Here is a 19,119-nt window from a genome sequence, read left to right as displayed (position 1 = left end):
GCAGGGCGGGCAGCATGCACACCTCGTAAACCGGCCCGATGCTGAGGGGGAAGCACTTGCAAGAGAGAAAGCATTGGAAAGCTTTGGATTTTAGCTTTAAAAAAGCAGGCCGCTGTGGAGTTATGTGAATATCTGTCTTGAGCATGAATAACAAGTCGTCAGTGCACTGAGAGGGGATACAAAATCTTAACATCAGATACAAACAAAACCCTGAACTGTCAACTGCTCATTTTCTTAGGACAGGGTTTAAGTGTTGTATTAAAAGTTAACTGTTGATTGTGCTTTGCTGCTCTTTTTTGTTTGTTTGTTTTTTTTTTTTAAAGTATTTCAAATCCTACACATTCTTCTGAAAAATGAAATGGGCTGTGAAAGGCAGACATACCAAACACCCGAAAGCTGTCCAGCTGCTATGCCAAATATGTGACCTCATAAAAATTCACTATAAATCTCAATTACGTAGTTGACACTACTTCTAACTGGGGGAGGGGAACTATTTACCAACACCAATATGAAGATGTGTCTGCATTTTCCAGCAGATTTGCTGGACCCAGCATTTGTCTGTTCCTATAAAACAGCGTTAACATCACAAGAACATTCCCTACCAGCTGCCTGCATCAGGGCTGGAACAAACTGAAGCAAGGAATCTAGTATAATAATCATCGCCACCAGGCAAACCTAAATGCCACAGATATCACTGACCAGATCTGCACGGCCTCTTCCAAGAAACCTAGATACCCAGCTTAGCCAAGAACACCTCGCGACAGATGTCTCAAGTTAGGTGTAACGAATCCCACTTCAGATTTCCCTTTGGGAAAAATCTATTAAATGGAGATCAAGGGTGAAGTTTAGAATCGCAGCATCACTGAGGCCAAATGTGCCTTGTGCCCCAAAGAGACCAAACTGTGCGTGAGCAGCGGGATTAGGGCACTGTTCTAAAAAATGGGTTTCTAGAGAGGCTGATGCAATAACCACCCAGAGTTTCAAGGCAGTACGCTGCGGCCAATGAGCTCAACCATCACGTAGGTGTTGCAAATTTGAGTCCTACCCATCAGAGGTTTCCATGACTGAATGTTGCACTCCCACTGGCATCACCTTTTGAAGTTTTTCTAGAGAACAAAGTTAGTTGATTCAATATTAATATTTCGCTTTTCTGTTATATACACATGCATATCCAGTTTTAATTTACAAATATGATCAAATAGCTTTAATTAAAGAAAACTACGATTAGGAAACAGTATTATGGTAATATAGTGGTTTTCAACTCCAGTCCGTGGACTGCCGGAGAACTGTGGGCTACTTCAAAGATGCTGGTGAAAGGTATTTAAATAGAAAAAACATGCCTTCTGTCAGTGAATGCACAGTGCTTTACCACTGGCAAATTCTTAGGGATCTGAAAAGGAATGGAAACTCCTGGGATGAGACAAATGTGATACATTATTCCTGCCTATCAGTTTTTCAACAGAAACTCAATGTAATTTAAAAAGAAGAAAAAAAAAAACAAAAAAAAAACCCAAAAAACTCCAAACCAACAAGTAGCTACAGACAGAACATCAGCATGTTCAAAGAGGTTGCTGTGGGCACCCAAAATAGCCTTATTTGAGGGACTGGCATAGGGCTCACATTACTTAATGCACTGCCAGAATAATTCAGTCAATTTGGTTAATTATGATTAACACGAAAAACGAAACATAAATATCAACTTTCTACTTTACAGAATTCAGCAGATCACTGGAGGCAAGAGGCCATAGAAAATTTTACCATTGAAAATACTGAATTCTTGAAAAGGAGGCCATAAAAAGGATGTCAGACTGAAAAAAAATTAGTAACATTGTCCAAACTACTCAGGAAAACCACAAAACAGAGGACTTCCATCACAAAATATTTTAGAAAATTCAAGCAGTGCACAAACTCCATTAATCATTTTTAAATGATACTCTAAATCAGAAGACAGCTCGAACCAAACAAAACCCTTTTATTCCCCAGTCCTGCTCAAGTAAGAACCTTGGTAGAATTCAGATGTGTCATTTATCTCTACAGCACTGCTGCACCGTACCGGTGCTATGAGCAGAACTAGTGTTGCTAAATGGAAATTACCTGATTAAGGGTTCTAAGATGTAATCCCTTCCAAATTGTCAGACTGACTTTACCTTAAGGGCTAAACCAACTTGAATTATGTTCCTGTATGCTGCAGGCTAAGACCACGCACATGAGTAGTTTCCAGAGATCGGCTAACCTGCAATGACTTGTTACCACTTGGTAAATGGGTTGTGTCTGAATTCTGTGTTTCTCCTCCTACCCTCTCAGCAATTCCAAATATTTCTAAGCATAATGAACACCTTAATTTCATTATCACAAACTATAGAGGAATAGGGAAGAATCACTTAGGATACACATATAGCAGTCTGTACTTGTACTGAGACACAACAGCACCCAAATACAAAGTTGCACTAATAACTACAATTGCCTAAAACAACATTAATTACCTACAAAAAGAAATTGTTTCCAGTAAAATAATCTCCAAAACTTGGTGGATTCACCTAACACAGACTTAAAATTACCTTGTAATATCTTGCACTCTTACAGAAGTTTCAAGTTCAGAAAAGCTCGGTTTTCTCGAAGAGATGAGGTATTCAGGCTTAAACTTTCAAACGTCAAGAAACACAGGCATTTGGCACATCTCCACATGAATATATCACTGACCTTTTTCAGTGTGCCATTATATGTAACGTACCTTTATATGTAACGTACCTACTCTGCCTTAGCAGGCGGGTGCATTTCTTAAAAATGAAGTAAGTATCTAACATCTTTTCTTTGCAAAGTAAGGCTTGTATTTGGGAGAACTGTGGTGAATATAAGGCTGTACTTAATCCCTACGATCAAGTACAAAGTTTATTCCATATAATTCTACACATGGCATGGTCTCTTTGCTCCTTTGGAAATCCCTTTCTTGTTCACAGCATGCCTTTTGATAGTAGCCTCTCACTTCCATACCACTTTCATATCCCATAGGGAGAGTGAAAATCCTTATGACGAGAAGGTTCCTCTGTATCAGTGGTATCTGTGGTGGGTTGACCCCGGCCAACAGCCAAACACCCACCCAGCCTCTCACTCACTCCCCTCTCCCACAGGATGGGGAGAAAACAGAAGGAAGGCAAGAAGACTTGTGAATCGAGTTTCAGACGCCATGGGACAGACAAGATCTCTTAAATGCTCATTCTTTTCTTTCCTTTGTTTCCAAAAAAAAAAAGGGGGTCAGATGAAGATGTAACAGGGACCCTCAGGTCTCTCCAGTAGATGCAGTTTTGCCAAGTGCGTGCTCGTATAACTATATGTAACTGTAACTACGTTCTATTCAGTAGCGCTGCGTGCCATGTGCAGGCGGTTCCAAATACCGACCACAGCTTCAGGAAGCAGCGTTGTGTATACGTCCTGTGTAATTCAGGGTTTTCAGCCATTTGTGTTCTGCTGACCACAGCATTTTAAGTCTAAAGGAAATGAAATATCCCCTGGCATATCAACTCCATGCTAAAAAGGTTCTCCCTCATAAATAAGGTAGCACTCTACACCCACTTTGTTCAGATATCACTGATCACTGATCACTTCACCAGATGCAAGTCACTGAAGTCAGGCCCTTTGTATACTTATGTCTACAGCATCGACAGGATTCTGTTTCACTGATAAATAATAATCTTTGGTGTCAGATATTCCAATGCTTACTACTTTACACAGAGGAGCTCAATGTGAAAATTTAAGATCAGGCTACATAACTGCATGTGCATTTTGTGCCAAAGAATTTTTAAGTACTAGTATTCGTCATGAGGCTAATTGTGATTTTAGAAGTTATTGGTGCCAGTACTGAAGTCCATTCCACATTTTTTTCTAATTTTCTTCAAGAGAATCAAAGTGAAGAAATTGGTTTTATTGGATTTTTTATTTGAAATAGGAAATGGAAAGTAATAAGGTGCAGGAGTGATAGAAAAATGGTAAAGGTGAGAGCTGCAACAGCACAGAAACCCCCAGGGACAAACATCAAATGCAATAAAGGAACTACAGGACCAGAATGTGAGCTTTGAAAATTCAATTTCTCTTCTGTAAGAATGGAGGTTTCAGAGGCCATGCATGGTTTCAGCCATGCTCTTAGACAGGCAACCTTTTAGCATTTGCTTGACTAAATGTAAAAGCATTATACTAAAAAAAAAATGGAGCAGCTATCCTGAACAGTAGCATAATAAGGTATTTCTGCACATGAAGGAAGTATTTAAAAATATAAGCTCTTCTCTTGGGAAAGTTGGGGGTTTTTTTTGACTGCTCAACTTTTTCTCTGCTTTTTTCAATAACTGTTTTCCAATAAATGTTTTCAGTTACCTTCTATTCTTATCCACTCTTTTTACATTCTGGGTGTTTATAGCTATTTTTTATTATTAATTATCATTTAGTATAGCACCTCAAAACCTTTAGCATACAACTAACAGGAAGAAAAAAAATTACGTAGGAATTAACAATAAAATTACCTAACTGAAAACGTAGTTGATGAAAAAGACTGAGACATTTTAAGTGTTAATTTTGGCCTGTAAAACAAAGAAAAGTTATTGCACAAAGTTGTTATATGTTTCTAAGCAGAGCCAGACTCTTGCTATAGTATCAAGTTAGAAAATTATGTAAGCATAGAGAGTATATATCATTTATCACCACAATGTAAAGATTCCACTTCTCTGTTCCCAGTTAATTGATTTCTCCCTGAAATCAATGAAAGGGTGAAAAAACACATATAGTATCTGAGGCAACTGAACTGAATTCTCTTGCACAAATCAGAATTTTGGCCATAAAGTTAATTTCTTGTCTGAGATAGGCTTCCCACATAATTTCTCTTTTGATGTCAATTTGTTCTGCCTTATCTTCATAATCAACTAATGCACCTTCTGATTCTTGATGACACGCAAGCTATCACATGCCGAAGATAACAACCTTCTCTAAGAACAAGAAATGAGGAAACAAATGGAAGTAATCATATAAAAAATCCAGAATGTGTTATGTCTTCCAGCTTCCTGTAATCTCCAAAGTAAAACCATATAGTTGTTTAAAAGAACTAAGACGGACCTGATATCTTTACTTTCCATCAGAAATACTGAAAGGAGGGGAGGGATGTTCTGCTCAAAATGAAGCAATGGATACTTTCATAGGCACAATAGGAGACAAGATGTAAAGCATCACTCCATTCTTCCCCTCTATCTACCTGGCACATCAGCTATCACATCATCAGTGTTTGAAGGTATCTTCCCATCTTCTGTGTTCTTCCCGCTCCCCAAGTTGGAGTTACAATTCCAGTCCTGGGTACTCCACGAAGACTTCCTATTTTTCTAGATTATGGCACTTTTACATCACTCTTAAGTGCTTCTACAAGCTCTGCGAATATAGAGGGAGCAGTACTGCAGCATGTCACACGTGGCACAGAATGGCAACTAACTAGTGCAGATCTCGACGAACAGTGCAGGGAGGAAAGGCTGCTCTCAAAGGATGCCCGTGTGATGTTCCATGTCCTTACAGCAGCATGGAACCAGTTGTTTAACATGTACATCTTGGAGAGCTGCATCAACCAAAAATGCTGCATAAACTAAATGATGTGTATCAGTGAAGTGTATCTATTCAGAAAGACAAAAGATTTAGTTAGATTAGATAAGATCTGATTTTGTTCAGCATTCATGTGAATTTAGCTCAAGGTCAAAGAAGACAGAAAAGCTGGTATAACATTTGAGAAGCTGTCAAGAATCCCACTGATCATTTTCAGCCCTACAATTTCTTTCAGCTCTAGTAAGAAAGCTAAAGTTGCCTGCAAAATCTTTGTTCTCCAGAGCATTCTCAATGTATTTGCTATTGTAAGCAGTCACTTAAAAGCCTATATAGATACCCGTTGTATTCTATTTCTTACCCATGGAAGCCACCAGTATGTAGTGAAACTAAATATCCTAATCTCTACATTAAATGTGTGCTTCTTATGGTATACAATTTAAAAGATAGTTAACGTGGGACATACTCTGATGAGCAGTTACGGTATTTAAACCTGAAGTAATTTTCAGGTGGAGGAGGAGTCTGGTAACAGTAGAGCCAGAAAGGTGCAGAAAGCTTTACCATATACAAAATTCCCATCTGCTGAGTTCGTACCAATCCATAAAGAAAAAAATAGGGCTTGTCACAGCCATCTTTATTATAAATCAAGATGCTGCATGCCCATGAGAGAACAGAAAAATAGATACTGTAAAAGGTGAATGTACATGATGAAGGCTAAAATTCAAAAGCTTAAAACAAGCCCCAATGAAAGAGGAGCCAGCAATGAACAATAATCATCCCGACAAATACAATTTAGCATATTAAATGCTGCTGAATCTCATTCTGTGGCCTATACATACCTCAGAAAAATTCTAAAACACACCTAGGAAAGTGTTTTCAGACACACTCCAATAATGTTTTACTGTCCTGTGTTTATTTATTACAATTTTGTTTCAAAATCTTGTAACTGAAAACCGTACCCTTTTCTTTTTTGTAAGTCAGTTCATTTTTTGTATTTAAGCATGTCTGCTGCTAAGACTTATGCAGATAACCACAGAGCACAACATTTGCCCAAAAGCAACACATTCAGATTAAAAAGTTCTGACACAGGACAAGTTTGGGAGAATCAGGAGCTAAGATCTTTTTCTTGCCAAGCTACAAGCATTTGCCAAGTGCCGGCTATTAAGGAAAATCTTTATTAGGCCGACATCAAAGCTCTTTTGATAAAGAAACAGCTTTTGCTTCAAGTAATCCACATGTCACAGCAATTTTATGTTATTTAATTCTACTGCTGCTTTACCTACCATCTCAAAACCAGCTGAACTCATGCACGCCAGGAGATGGTCTTCTCTGCAAAGAGCTGAAGCAAGTTTTATGTGCAGTGCAATGGGTGAAGCCGGGTTTCCTATGACGCCTATCATTGCTCAGATTTGGTCAGTTCAGTATGAACTTACTTTGGATATATAGAAGGTCTCCTTCAGTGTGATACCTCATTTTCATAAATACTGTATATTTACCTACAAGGTATCAGTATTATTGATAAAGTCACAGGAACTGTTTTGGTAGATCATGACTGTACCCTGTAGATCACTATCCTGTCCAGTAGCCGTCAGGAACTTGTGTTTCACAAAAAGAAGTTCCTCATTTCAAATTCTGTTTCCTGTCTCTGGAAAAACAAGTCACGTTAACAAAGGCAGTGCTTCAACACCTTCCACTCTCCTCCTCAGGTTCACTTCCACAACGATACTGCTGGTAGGCAGTCTGCTGACATGGCAAGTGGTTTTGTTAGTTCTTCGATAAAATGCTCACTTAAAAAAAAACCAACCTCAAAGTCTTTTAGTGGTGCAGCCAGATAACTGATGAAACTTCTCAATTAAAAATATAATAGCAAGTTATTTCAAAAGGTATCTTCCTCTGAGCTTTATGATAAGCTTTGCTGTGCTACAGACAGTTTCTGTAAGGGTATGTGGAATGTGAGAGTATTTGGTTCATTAAGTCATCTGGTTAAGGATTATTCAGTATAAAGGAAATAAGAAGGAAAGTGATATATTAAACACACAGAGACACACAAAAATTGCCAAATGAGCAGGTGGCAACAAAGACAACAGTGAAGAGCAGAACTCTTCAGGCCATTAAAGGAGCTACCGAGGAAGCCACCTGGAAGACAACCAGCCTGAGCTTTGTCACTGGTAGGGTGGGGGAAACATGATTATCAGGAGTTTTACAACATATTTGATGGGGTGTATGGGACTGTGCAAAACTTTTTATGGGATATCAGCAGGGGCTTGTGGGATTATGCAAAACTTACTATGGGATGTTCACAGAATTGGCCAAAGGCAGGGAAAGGAAGGATCAGGGTGGATCTTGGGGGACATGTAGGAAAATGGGGAGGAGGGGGGCTCACACGTGAGCAGGCAGCGGTCCACTTCACTGTCTGTACTTACATTATATATGTCCTCTGTGTATGTGTGTGCGTGCGTGCATGCATACGCTTGCCCAGGATACATGCGAGCCTAAGACCCCTCCCAGGTCCAACGAGTGAGCACGGATGGACTTTAGCAGCCAGGAGCAGCAACCCCCCGGTCCCAGAGACCACTGGATTCAGCAGCTCCCATAAGATCCGTAGGCTTATTTTTAAAAAATCAACTCTACAGGTTGCTCATGGGAACAGTAAAATAATTGAACTTAAAAGGAAAATGGTGAATTTTATTATATGTAAAATACTGTCAAAACATCAAAGAAAATGTTGAAAAAATTATACTTCTCTGCACTGCTATTGTATTCTTACAGATATTACTTTTAACATTTAAAATTTATTAAAAAGAAACTTTAAAAGAATTGCATAGAAGTGAAATGCAATTTACAGAATGATACTGCAAGTAGTTTATCATACAATTAATGCTATCTATCTTCTGCACAATGAAGAAGGAGAAATCTGTGCTGTTGTTTTGCCTGCTAGCCAGCCGTCTGAACATATTTTATCATACCAATTGCATTACAACTTGTCTGTGATGATACTATTTACCAGATGAACAGTGAAGGAGCATCTCATCACAATGGTATTTAACACCCTACTCTGGATTATATCTTACTTTGCATTTAGTTCAAAATTATTACTAGCTCAAGCTCTCATTTATTTTTTTCTCTTTTTTATCTCCATTCTCTAATAGCAGCTGTTACCATTGCAGATTCCACATTCTAGCTGACAGTTCCACTGTGAGATATGCTGGCAAAGTCTTCTTAATAAGGAATAACTGCCTGTCTTTGGGCAGTTAATTTTGAAAAAAAAAAAGAAAACAAAAAAAATCATCTAATAAGGTTTTACTTTGGAGTCTTCCTGAGTGTTTTTGTCTGATTTTTTAAATAAGGAAACTATGAAGCTAGTTAGAGGAACTGAGACACCACGCCAGTATGGGAGTACGTCAGCCACAGGACTGAAGCTTAATAAAGACCAATGAATTCAACTTATCACTTAGCTCATAGAATAAGGCACATATCCTTGGGTATCCATGATACTCATGAGCATGCAACTGTGCCCTGAAGACAGCTGGAAAGAAGGATTTAATGATAGCAAAATACTGTTGACAGCACAGTCATATCCCATGGAAAATACTCTCAATCACCTGTTCTTCCCACTTTTCATCTCGTAACCACTTTAAAATATCTTCCCATTTAAACATTTCAATTTCTAGAATAGTAATTAAATGCCTTATTATTCAGTTTCTCGTATCACTAACTATCCTGCTTGGAAGCAGGTATTTCCCATGTCTATTTGGTAGCAAAAAGATCAATACGACAGGTGGCTATTTGCTTAAATAACCTTAGAGCAGCCTGACTGATTACGGTGAGCTAACTGGCAGGTAGCTGCAAATTGTGCTTGCAACAGTTGTCCCTGGCAGAAAGATGTCTGCCGTTGTTCCTGCACAGCGAGACAGATGTCTCTAATTATCATTTTGATGGTGTTAAGATATCACATCCCTTTGCCTGCCTAAAATACAGGCATTAAGTTCAGTTTCTTAACTGCCAGATGTCTGGTGTGCTCAGGTTTTCTGATGAACAGGGAGCAGTTTGTGCAGTCTAGCTTTCTGAATGACAGCTATTTTCCCAGATTACAGTGAAATTGAGTTTTCTATTTGTCATGGAAAAAAAGGAGTATTAAAATGTAGGATATATGCTTTTCAACTTTAATTAATTTTGAACTTTGTGCATATAGAGCTTAAGTTGATGTACCTAATACAGGCAAACAGTAAGAGCAGGCACCGAGTAAGCCTTCCTGAGGGAAGTATGCTGATGGATGATTAAACTACGCTGACGATGGGGTCTCCGGGACAGTAAATGTAATGTATCATTATGCTGAGTTAGGAGAAAAAAAAGCTTGGGTGTTTCTGATCTTGGCGCATGGCAGGAGCTAGCACAGGGCAATGAACCAGTTTTCAGGTGATCGGCGCCAAGTACCAGCCGAGTGAGCGGGACGCCCTGCAGGCCCCCCGCACGGCGCGCAGGCAGCACGCTCATCCCCCCGCTCACGCACCCGCCGCGGCGCACGCCAGCGCGGCCCACGAGGCACAAGGCAGCCAGACACGGGCCCAGCGGGAGCGTAAGGGCAGCCCTCTCCGCTCGGGGGAGCAGCCCGGCCGGCCGCCGTGCCCCCTCCCCGGCCCGGGCCCAGCTCCCGCCGGAGGGGCGGGGGGCCGCGACAGGCCCCGCCCCCGCCCGGCTCCGCCGCGCCCGGCGCAGCTTCCGGGGGAGCCGCCGGCCGTTCCGGGCGGGCGGCGGCGGCGCCATGAAGCTGAGGCGGCAGAAGCACGCTAAGAAGAACATGGGCTTCTACAAGCACAACTTCCACTTCCGCCAGCCCTTCCAGGTGCTGCTGGACGGCACCTTCTGCCAGGCCGCGCTCCGCAACAAGATCCAGATCCGGGAGCAGCTGCCTGGCTACCTGGACGGCGCCACGCAGCTCTGCACCACCCGGTAGGCCGCGGGGCGCCCCGCCGCAGGGGCCGCCGGGCAGCCCCAGTGCACATGCCCGGGGAGGGGGGCTGGAGGCCGCCCGGAGCGAGGCGCAGTGCGCATGCCTGGGGTCCTGGAGCCCGAGGGCGCGGGCCGCAGTGCGCAGGGGCGGGGCCAGTCGGGGGTGGCGCCCGCGGTCCCTCAGGCAGCGCCGGCGGGGGGGCGGGGGCCGCGGGGCTCTGGGCTCGCCTGGTTACGGGGCCGAGGGCGGTAGCTGTGTTGAGGGCGTAGCGCTGTGGGCTGTAGTTAACGTGCAGAAGGCTAGGAGCTTCTCCCAGTACCAGCTGCCTTTCCGAAGAGGGCAGAAACTGTTGAGGGATGAGGAGGGGCGAGGGGTGACCCTGGTGTGTGAGGGACGTCTGGGTGGGCCTCTTCCCACTCCCAGCGTCTGCTTGGCGAAGTGAGAACAACAGAGGCAAGCTCAGATCTCTTGGGCAGGGGGGGAATTACAGCCTGTCTGGAGTTTCAGCCTGCCAAAGTACCTGTTCTCTAGGGAGAACAACGATGTGCTAGACAAAGGCGTGGAAGTAGAGTTACAGAATCATAGAATCATCAAGGTTGGAAAAGACCTCTAAGATCATCGTGTCCAACCATCAACCCAACACCACCGTGCCCACTACACCATGTCCCTAATCGCCTCATCTACACGTCTTTTAAATACTTCCAGGGATGGTGACTCCACCACTTCCCTGGGCAGCCTGTTCCAAGGCCTGACCACTCTTTCAATGAAGAAATTTCTCCTAATGTCCAGTCTAAACCTCCCTTGGCGCAACTTGAGGCCATTTCCTCTCGTCCTATTGCTTGTTACTTGGGAGAAGAGACCAACACCCACCTCGCTACAACCTCCTTTCAGGTAGTTGTAGAGCGCGATGAGGTCTCCCCTCAGCCTCCTCGTCTCCAGGCTAAACAACCCCAGCTCCCTCAGCCGCTCCTCATAACACTTGTGCTCCAGGCCCTTCACCAGCTTCCTTGCCCTTCTCTGGACACGCTCCAGCACCTCAATGTCCTTCTTGTAGTGAGGGGTCCAAAACTGAACACAGGATTCGAGGTGCGGCCTCACTAGTGCCGAGTACAGGGGCACGATCACCTCCCTGCTCCTGCTGGCCACACTAGTTCTGATACAGGCCAGGATGCCGTTGGCCTTCTTGGCCACCTGGGCACACTGCCGGCTCATGTTCAGCCGGCTGTCGACCAGCACCCCCAGGTCCTTTTCCTCTGGGCAGCTTTCCAGCCACTCTTCCCCAAGCCTGTAGCGTTGCCTGGGGTTGTTGTGGCCAAAGTGCAGGACCCGGCACTTGGCCTTGTTGAACCTCATACAGTTGGCCTCGGCCCATCGATCCAGCCTGTCCAGGTCCCTCTGCAGAGCCTTCCCACCCTCCAGCAGATCAACACTCCCGCCCAACTTGGTGTTGTCTGCAAACTGACTGAGGGAGCACTCGATCCCCTCATCCAGATCATTGATAAAGATATTGGACAGGACCGGCCCCAGTGCTGAGCCCTGGGGAACACCGCTCGTGACCGGCCGCCAACTGGATTTAACTCCGTTCACCACAACTCTCTGGGCTCGGCCGTTGTCCCGGTTTCGGCTGGGATAGAGTTAAATTTCTTCCTAGTGTTTTGGATTTAGTATGAGGAGAATGTTGATAACACACTGATGTTTTCAGTTGTTGCTAAGTGCCCTCCTAGTCCAAGGACAGTTCCTGTGCCTACTGACTGAGCTAGGTACACAAGATGGGAGGGAACATAATCAGGACAGCCAGCCCAGCTGGCTAATGGGGTATTCCATACTATGTGACGTCATGCTCAGTATATGAACGGTAGGCGTGATCCAGGAAGTGCCAATCACTACTTGGTTATCGGTCAGCGTGGGTAGTGAGCAATTGCATTGTGCATCACTCATTTTGTATATTCTATCATTATTTATTATCATTATTTTCCCTTTTCTGTTCTATTAAACTGTCTTTATCTCAACCCACGAGTTTTTCTCACTCTTACCCTTCCGATTCTCTCCCTGTCCCACTGGGGGGGCGGGGGGAGTGAGCGAGCGGCTGTGTGGTATTTGGCTGTCTGCCAGGTTAAACCACAACAGCTGTCCAGCCAGTTCTTTACCCAGCGAAGAGTGCACCTGTCTAGGCCGTGAGCCGCCAGCTTGTCTAGGAGAATGCTGTGGGAGACAGTGTCAAAGGCTTTACTGAAGTCCAGGTAGACCACATCCACAGCCTTTCCCTCATCCACTAGGCGGGTCACCTGGTCATAGAAGGAGATCAGGTTGGTCAAGCAGGACCTGCCTTCCATGAACCCGTGCTGGCTGGGCCTGATCCCCTGGTTGTCCCGCACGTGGCTCGTGAGTGCCCTCAAAACGAACCGCTCCATGATCTTCCCTGGCACCGAGGTCAGGCTGACCGGCCTGTAGTTCCCCGGATCCTCCTTCCAACCCTCTTGTAGATGGACGTCACATTGGCAAGCCTCCAGTCGTCCGGGACCTCCCCAGTTAACCAGGACTGCTGCTAAATGATGGAGAGCGGCTCGGCAAGCTCCTCTGCCAGCTCCCTCAGTACCCTCGGGTGGATCCCATCCGGCCCCATAGACTTGTGAGTGTCCAGGTGGCGTAGCAGGTCATTAACTTCTTCCTCTTGGATTATGGGGGGTTTATCCTGCTCGCCGTCCCTGTCTTCCAGCTCGGGGCTGAGTACCCTGAGGATAACTGCTCTGACTATTAAAGACTGAGGCAAAGAAGGCATTGAGTACCTCAGCCTTATCCTCGTCCTTGGTGGCAACGTTCCCCCCCGCATCCAGTAGAGGATGGAGATTCTCCTTGGCTCTCCTTTTGTCATTAATATACTTGTAAAAGCATTTTTTGTTGTCTCTCACGACAGTGGCCAGGTTGCGTTCTAGCTGGGCTTTTGCCTTTCTAATTTCCTCTCTGCACGACCTAACGAGATCCCTGTACTCTTCTTGAGTTGCCTGCCCCTTCTTCCAAAAGTGGTAAACGCTTCTTTTAAAGCATGCACACTAAATATCTAAGTTGCCTTGAAGTTGCCTTTGTTTTTACTTGACTTTGTCATGATAAAATCTCCCTCACTTGGATTTCTGCAATGACAGAATAGCCAGTTGCCCATCATGGATGCAAGTACTGAAAATATCAGGAAGATGTATACCCAAGGCTACAAAAATTAAACACTGAGCCATCTTGCAAAGCATACAGAACTGGCCCGTACTTCTAAACAGTAGAAAGTTATCGATTCATAACCTTAGCTGTGAAAGGTTCAGGAATCACTTTGATCCAAACTGTATTCTAGTCATGTCTAAATGTCACTTCTTGCTTCCTTCTTTCAGCAATATCTATTGGTCTTTTTCACCTGTTTTCACTTAGGACAGCTGAATGGACTCGTTTTCTCTGCTGTCAGGATGTTAAGTTGGTGAGGCAGTACCTCAATGGCATGACCAGAGCTTCCCTGAGGAAATCAGCTGGCTTGCTGTGAGAGTCTTTGTAAACAGAACAGGCTGAAGTCTCCACAAAGACTGTCCTCAAAGGCTAAACTTTCTTCTCTGGGAAGAAAAAATAGTTTTATTTAATATTTTGCAGTTATTTTGACGATAGATGTAAACCAAATAAAAGTTCCAAAGAGGTTTTCGGCCTGCTCACTTCTTCTGATTAATCACCGTGCTACCATATCCTTGAACCTGTATTTCAAGCCCATACATTCGCTGTCCGCATTTAATAGTAAGACTCAGTGGCCGAAGTAAGTTAGGTTTCATCTCCTGTTCATTTCTGAGTATACAAGCTAGCATCCTCGTAGACTGCTACACTGTCCTGTGTGAGTGTCTGCTCTAACTGCTGCTAAGAGGAAGATTTTAGGTTTGCATTTTATTGTCTAGTTGGAACATTGTGGACCCATAAACTCCAGATTTTTAATCATATGGACAATCTTTTTCTTTTGCTTGAGTAGGTTGGATTCTGATAGCAAGTTTGAAGCAAGGTGATGGACGCCAATACAGAGTTTAACTTGCATGCAGTGATTAATTAGTTTGTGCTAATTCAAGTAATTTTATTTGTTAAGTAGTAGTTCACATGCTAGGTGATATCCAAACATAAATGTAAGGACTTAGCATTGTCCCTGATATTAAATATTTTTAAATCATTTAATATAACTTAACGTTGTTACTGGTTAATCTTGTTTGGAACCTTTGACGTCTTCAGATAGGCTACTGCTTTCAGATTACTGGGTACCGTTTACAAATCATAGAACATTACCTGAACAACCAGGTATTGCTCATTCCTAATTAACTCATGTCAACCTTTGGCTGTTGTAAAAAGTGTGTAGTTATTTTCTCATTTAGAAATCACTGTTGGTTTTGGTTTTCAGATGTGTTCTAAAAGAACTGGAATCACTGGGGAAAGCACTGTACGGAGCAAAACTAATTGCCCAAAGATTTCAAGTTCGAAACTGTTCTCACCACAAGGATCCTGTGAGTGGTTCGGCCTGTTTACTTTCCATGATTGAAGAAGGCAATCCTCACCATTTCTTTATCGCTACACAGGTAAATGCTCATGGGAAACGTAACTCCATTTCATATGAAGCGATCCTTTGATACCTAAGGGTAAGGAAACCTACAGAAACCTCGATTATGAGATTTTTAAATAGCTTGTGGGAATTAATCTTGTAAAGCCTTACTTGCTCTTAAATGTATTTGTGAATTATGAAGTAGGGAATCTTTTGTCTTACTTGAACAACTAGGTATTTTTACCCTAGAAGGATATTGCTTAGTTTAGCAGAAAGTGTAGAAAACATGCTGACTGCCTATTGACATGTAAGAAAACAACGGATGAATGTTAATTTGCATATTGCTTGTGTGTGCATCCCCTGCCCTGAACTGTTTTGCACAGTAGTCTGGAAAGTGAAATTATGTGTTAAACGACCATATAACTTCAATTTTAAGAAATTTTGGAGGTTTTAACTAAAGCATAAAGGTAGAACTTGTGTACAAATAAGAAAGCCAGGTTTTTTCTTAGGTCTCTTATTGGGACTGTATGTGTAAATTATATACACTATATATAAAATGGTTTGCAGTAAAATTCTGTATACTTATGTAAGATACGAGGAGTTTAAAATGACTTGTTATAAAAGAAATTTTCTTACTTCTTGTGAAGCGGTGTGCTACATACCAATGAACTGGGACTTTTTTCTCAAAAAATGCATGTATGCTTATACATGCATGAAAAAAGGAAATGTTTATAAATTTTCCATCAGGAGTACAGCTAATCAGAAGGAGAGAAATTGAAAATTAAATTGCTCTGAAAGGCACTGCCAGGTATACCTGCTAGATTAAGTTTCTTATCTTTTTCATAATGTAATTTATCTTCATCGTTTTGTATTAAAAGTAGGTGCATTTGAATTGCAAATATCGTTTAATCTCAAAATATTGACTAAAGTATTTAATTTTACAGGACCAGGATTTAGCAAACAAAGTGAAAAAGAAGGCTGGTGTTCCTCTCCTCTTCATTATTCAGAACACTATGGTGCTAGACAAACCTTCTCCTAAATCTTTGGCATTTGTTCAAAAGTTGCAGACAGATCAGCTTGTTCCAGAGCACCAAAAACAAAGTATTGTGCAGCTTAAAGAAAGGGAAGGACTAGCAAAGCAAGAAGGTGAAAAGAGAAGAAAACGTAAAAGGGCAGGCGGCCCAAATCCTCTCAGCTGTCTAAAGAAGAAAAAGAAAAAAACACAGGAGGGTCAGGAACCTGCTGCTGAAAAGAAGAAAAGAAGAAAAAGAAAGCGAAATAGAATTAAAGCAGAAGCCATGCAGCCAGTGCAGAAGAATGAAGAAGAATAAACCCATCTTTGTAAACAATGCAGGACTTGAACATTGTTTGAACTTTGCAAAAAGAACGATTAATATGCAATCATGTGAAATCAAGTTGTTAATATTAAAACTTACTTTTATGAGGTGGTACTGCTTATTGCAGCTTATTGTTGTAATTATTTATTCTGTTGTGTAGTAATTGGGTTTGTGACAAAATATTTAGGAACCCTCATGTTTCATTATTCTCTTCAGCATCTTGATTTCTGCCAGAGCGTTCACATGATCAGTAGCAATTTTTTAGAAATGCTTCTTGGGTTTCATATAGGTTTTGGTGGGATACTAGACTTCTTTCTAAATCTAGGTTGCTATTCTTACTAAAACTAGTTTTGACAGTTGTTCTGTTACAGAATGTGGAATTGACCTAAAAGAGCATAGTATCTTATTTATCATCTGCATTGTATGAATACAAAAGTTAACTTTTGCAAAGTGACCAGATGCTCCCAGGAAGTCCCTTCCAGCCTAAATTACTCTGTAAACTCTATGTGAGTTATATGTTTGTTGTTCATGATCTTTATTTATTAAGAAGATCCTGGAGGGCATGTGATTGTGTTGATATTCCTGACATTATAATGGCATCTCTAGTGTGTCTAGTTTATTCTTCCTTTTTAAATAGGAAGAGTGCAGCTTGACAATGCTGAATCAAAGCACTGGCCAACACCTAATGTCATCACAGCACAGCTGTGGAGGAGTCCTGAAATACAGCCAGCTGACGGTGGTGGGACTCGGAGCCTGTTGCACTCGTTTCACTGTTCTGTAAGGTTATGAACAGAACAGAACTGCATTGGAGGAGGGAGCTGCCAAAATTGTTTCAACTACCTGATTTTCTTCAGTAGCTATTTCCTGTACCTTGCATGTTTGGTGGCATTAGGAGGCAGAAGTGAGTGACTGAGATGACATCATGCAGGGGTATGCAGCAGGGCACGTGCTGTGGCATAGGTATGCTCTAGCAGTGTTCCTAGTCACCGGATTTTTAACTTTTCTCAGTGCATTTCTACTTAACTGAGATGTAATTCTTAAAAGCTTTCTGTTTCTTCACCTAGATGAGTTTAAGCCATGTTTTTTAAACAGTCTTTCAACCTATGTATCATATGTTTGCAAAGTAGTTCTCATATGTGCATTATCTGCACAGGTTCTTCGATATGTCTGGAGTACGTACACAGCTATAATGTATGATGCTTTCTGTTGGCTTTTCAAATTACCAGGACAGTTGTTTCATGGAGTTTGAGAAACCAGCTTGAGTGATGGGGTTGGCCAGTCTTAGCAGAAACTGGAGGGTTGTTCCCTAGAATCTGCTGAGATTTCCTCCGGCCAGCGCAGGAGAGGTGCCTTGGTGTGCTCCGTGGTTGCAGCACGGGACGCTGCTGCGGCCCCAGGTCACAGCCGTTCCTCCCAACAGAGCTGTTAGGGGTGGACTGCGCCTTATTGTTCCATATGAGAGGCCACATGCTCCTTGGGAACTGACCGCGAGAGATGGAAGCAAGCAAGGAAGGGTTGCTATACTCGAGGTGAAAGCTTTAATTAAAAATTAAAAACGGTCACGCTCATCGTGGTATTGTTCCTACATTGATTGCTAATAATGAGTCCTGAGGAGAAGTTTAATAATTCCTAGGAATTCCTTAATGCAGCATATTTGTTTAATGTGTGTCACCTTTCTCAAGCTGTCCTGTTCCCTTCTCCTTCGCTTACTTGTGCACAGTGCCATGTTAATGTAGTTTTGCTTCCAGTTCCCCCTTAAATATTGCTTGTATTTCTTCCTCTTCCCCAAATCCACCCGCAGAAAGCACTGCTATAAGTAAAGCGTGGAGCAGACAGCAGAGATGGTTCATCTTCAAAATCTCTTTCTGAGTCAAAAGTACGTTAAAATCCAGTAACTTTACTATAAATATTGTTTTTAAAAATTGAGCAGAAAACATACCCTAATTATTTACAATAGTCCTTTTCAGTGCAGTTGAAACACAAAGCTTAAATACACCTTTTTTAAAGACTAGAAACAGACAAAAACCTAATTATTGCAAAAAAGAGTATTTTAACAGTCCTCTAATGACTCCCACCTTAAAGGATTTAAAACTATATTTATCTGTGTTTCCTTAGCATTTTGTTAACACAAACTGAGTCGTCATGTTGCCGTTGGGAAGAACTGGAATGAAAAGGGAGTGAGCTCTTCAGAGAAAAGCTGCAAGATTTGTCTGCAGCGTAGCTGCAGCTCTCCTCCAGCAAGGTACATAACTTGCCTTTCAGTTTTGGAGGAGGGCTCCCGCCCAGGCAACAAGCAGAGGCGATCAGACCATGTGTTGTTACCATTTTGAAATTTGAAAAAAAAACCACCCACCCTAGTTTCCAAGGAAAACAAGTCCTCCAGGCCAAAGCTGGCAGGCTGTGTTTGTGCCGTTACATCAGTAACGCGGGGAGCAGCCTGTAAGGCCGAGCCCAGCTGGCGCGACCGGCTCTGTCCAGGCCGGGCTCTCGTGGTGCCCACCGGCCTGGCCGCCTGCGCACGGGCTCTCTGTGCTGCCTCTCCTGCCAGGAGGAGGCGGCCTCGGTGGCCCGGGCTGGAAACGCTGCCAGGGTCCCTCTAATAATTCAGCAACGTGAGTCACTGGGAGCGTCCCCAGGCGTTGTGTAAAACACCGCTGTGCAAGTACCTGCAGAGCTAACTCTGCTGTTGTAGGTGTTCAGCTCCACCTTCTGCCCAAAGCCAT

At 42.8% G+C, this 19,119-nt stretch overlaps 1 protein-coding gene across 1 annotated transcript; it reads left to right on the top strand.

Annotated features, from left to right (window-relative positions):
* The first annotated feature begins 10,267 nt into the window (after positions 1–10,267).
* Positions 10,268–17,001, top strand: UTP23 (UTP23 small subunit processome component). The gene is made up of 3 exons (XM_075141255.1): positions 10,268–10,515; positions 14,922–15,096; positions 16,004–17,001. Exons 1-3 carry the CDS (start codon positions 10,328–10,330, stop codon positions 16,388–16,390), a joined length of 750 nt encoding a protein of 249 aa, XP_074997356.1. The 5' UTR covers positions 10,268–10,327; the 3' UTR covers positions 16,391–17,001.
* Positions 17,002–19,119: the final 2,118 nt, after the last annotated feature.

Source organism: Calonectris borealis, chromosome 2, assembly GCF_964195595.1.
Source record: "Calonectris borealis chromosome 2, bCalBor7.hap1.2, whole genome shotgun sequence".
Taxonomy (NCBI): domain Eukaryota; kingdom Metazoa; phylum Chordata; class Aves; order Procellariiformes; family Procellariidae; genus Calonectris; species Calonectris borealis.
This window is presented reverse-complemented; position numbering and strand designations above follow the sequence as displayed.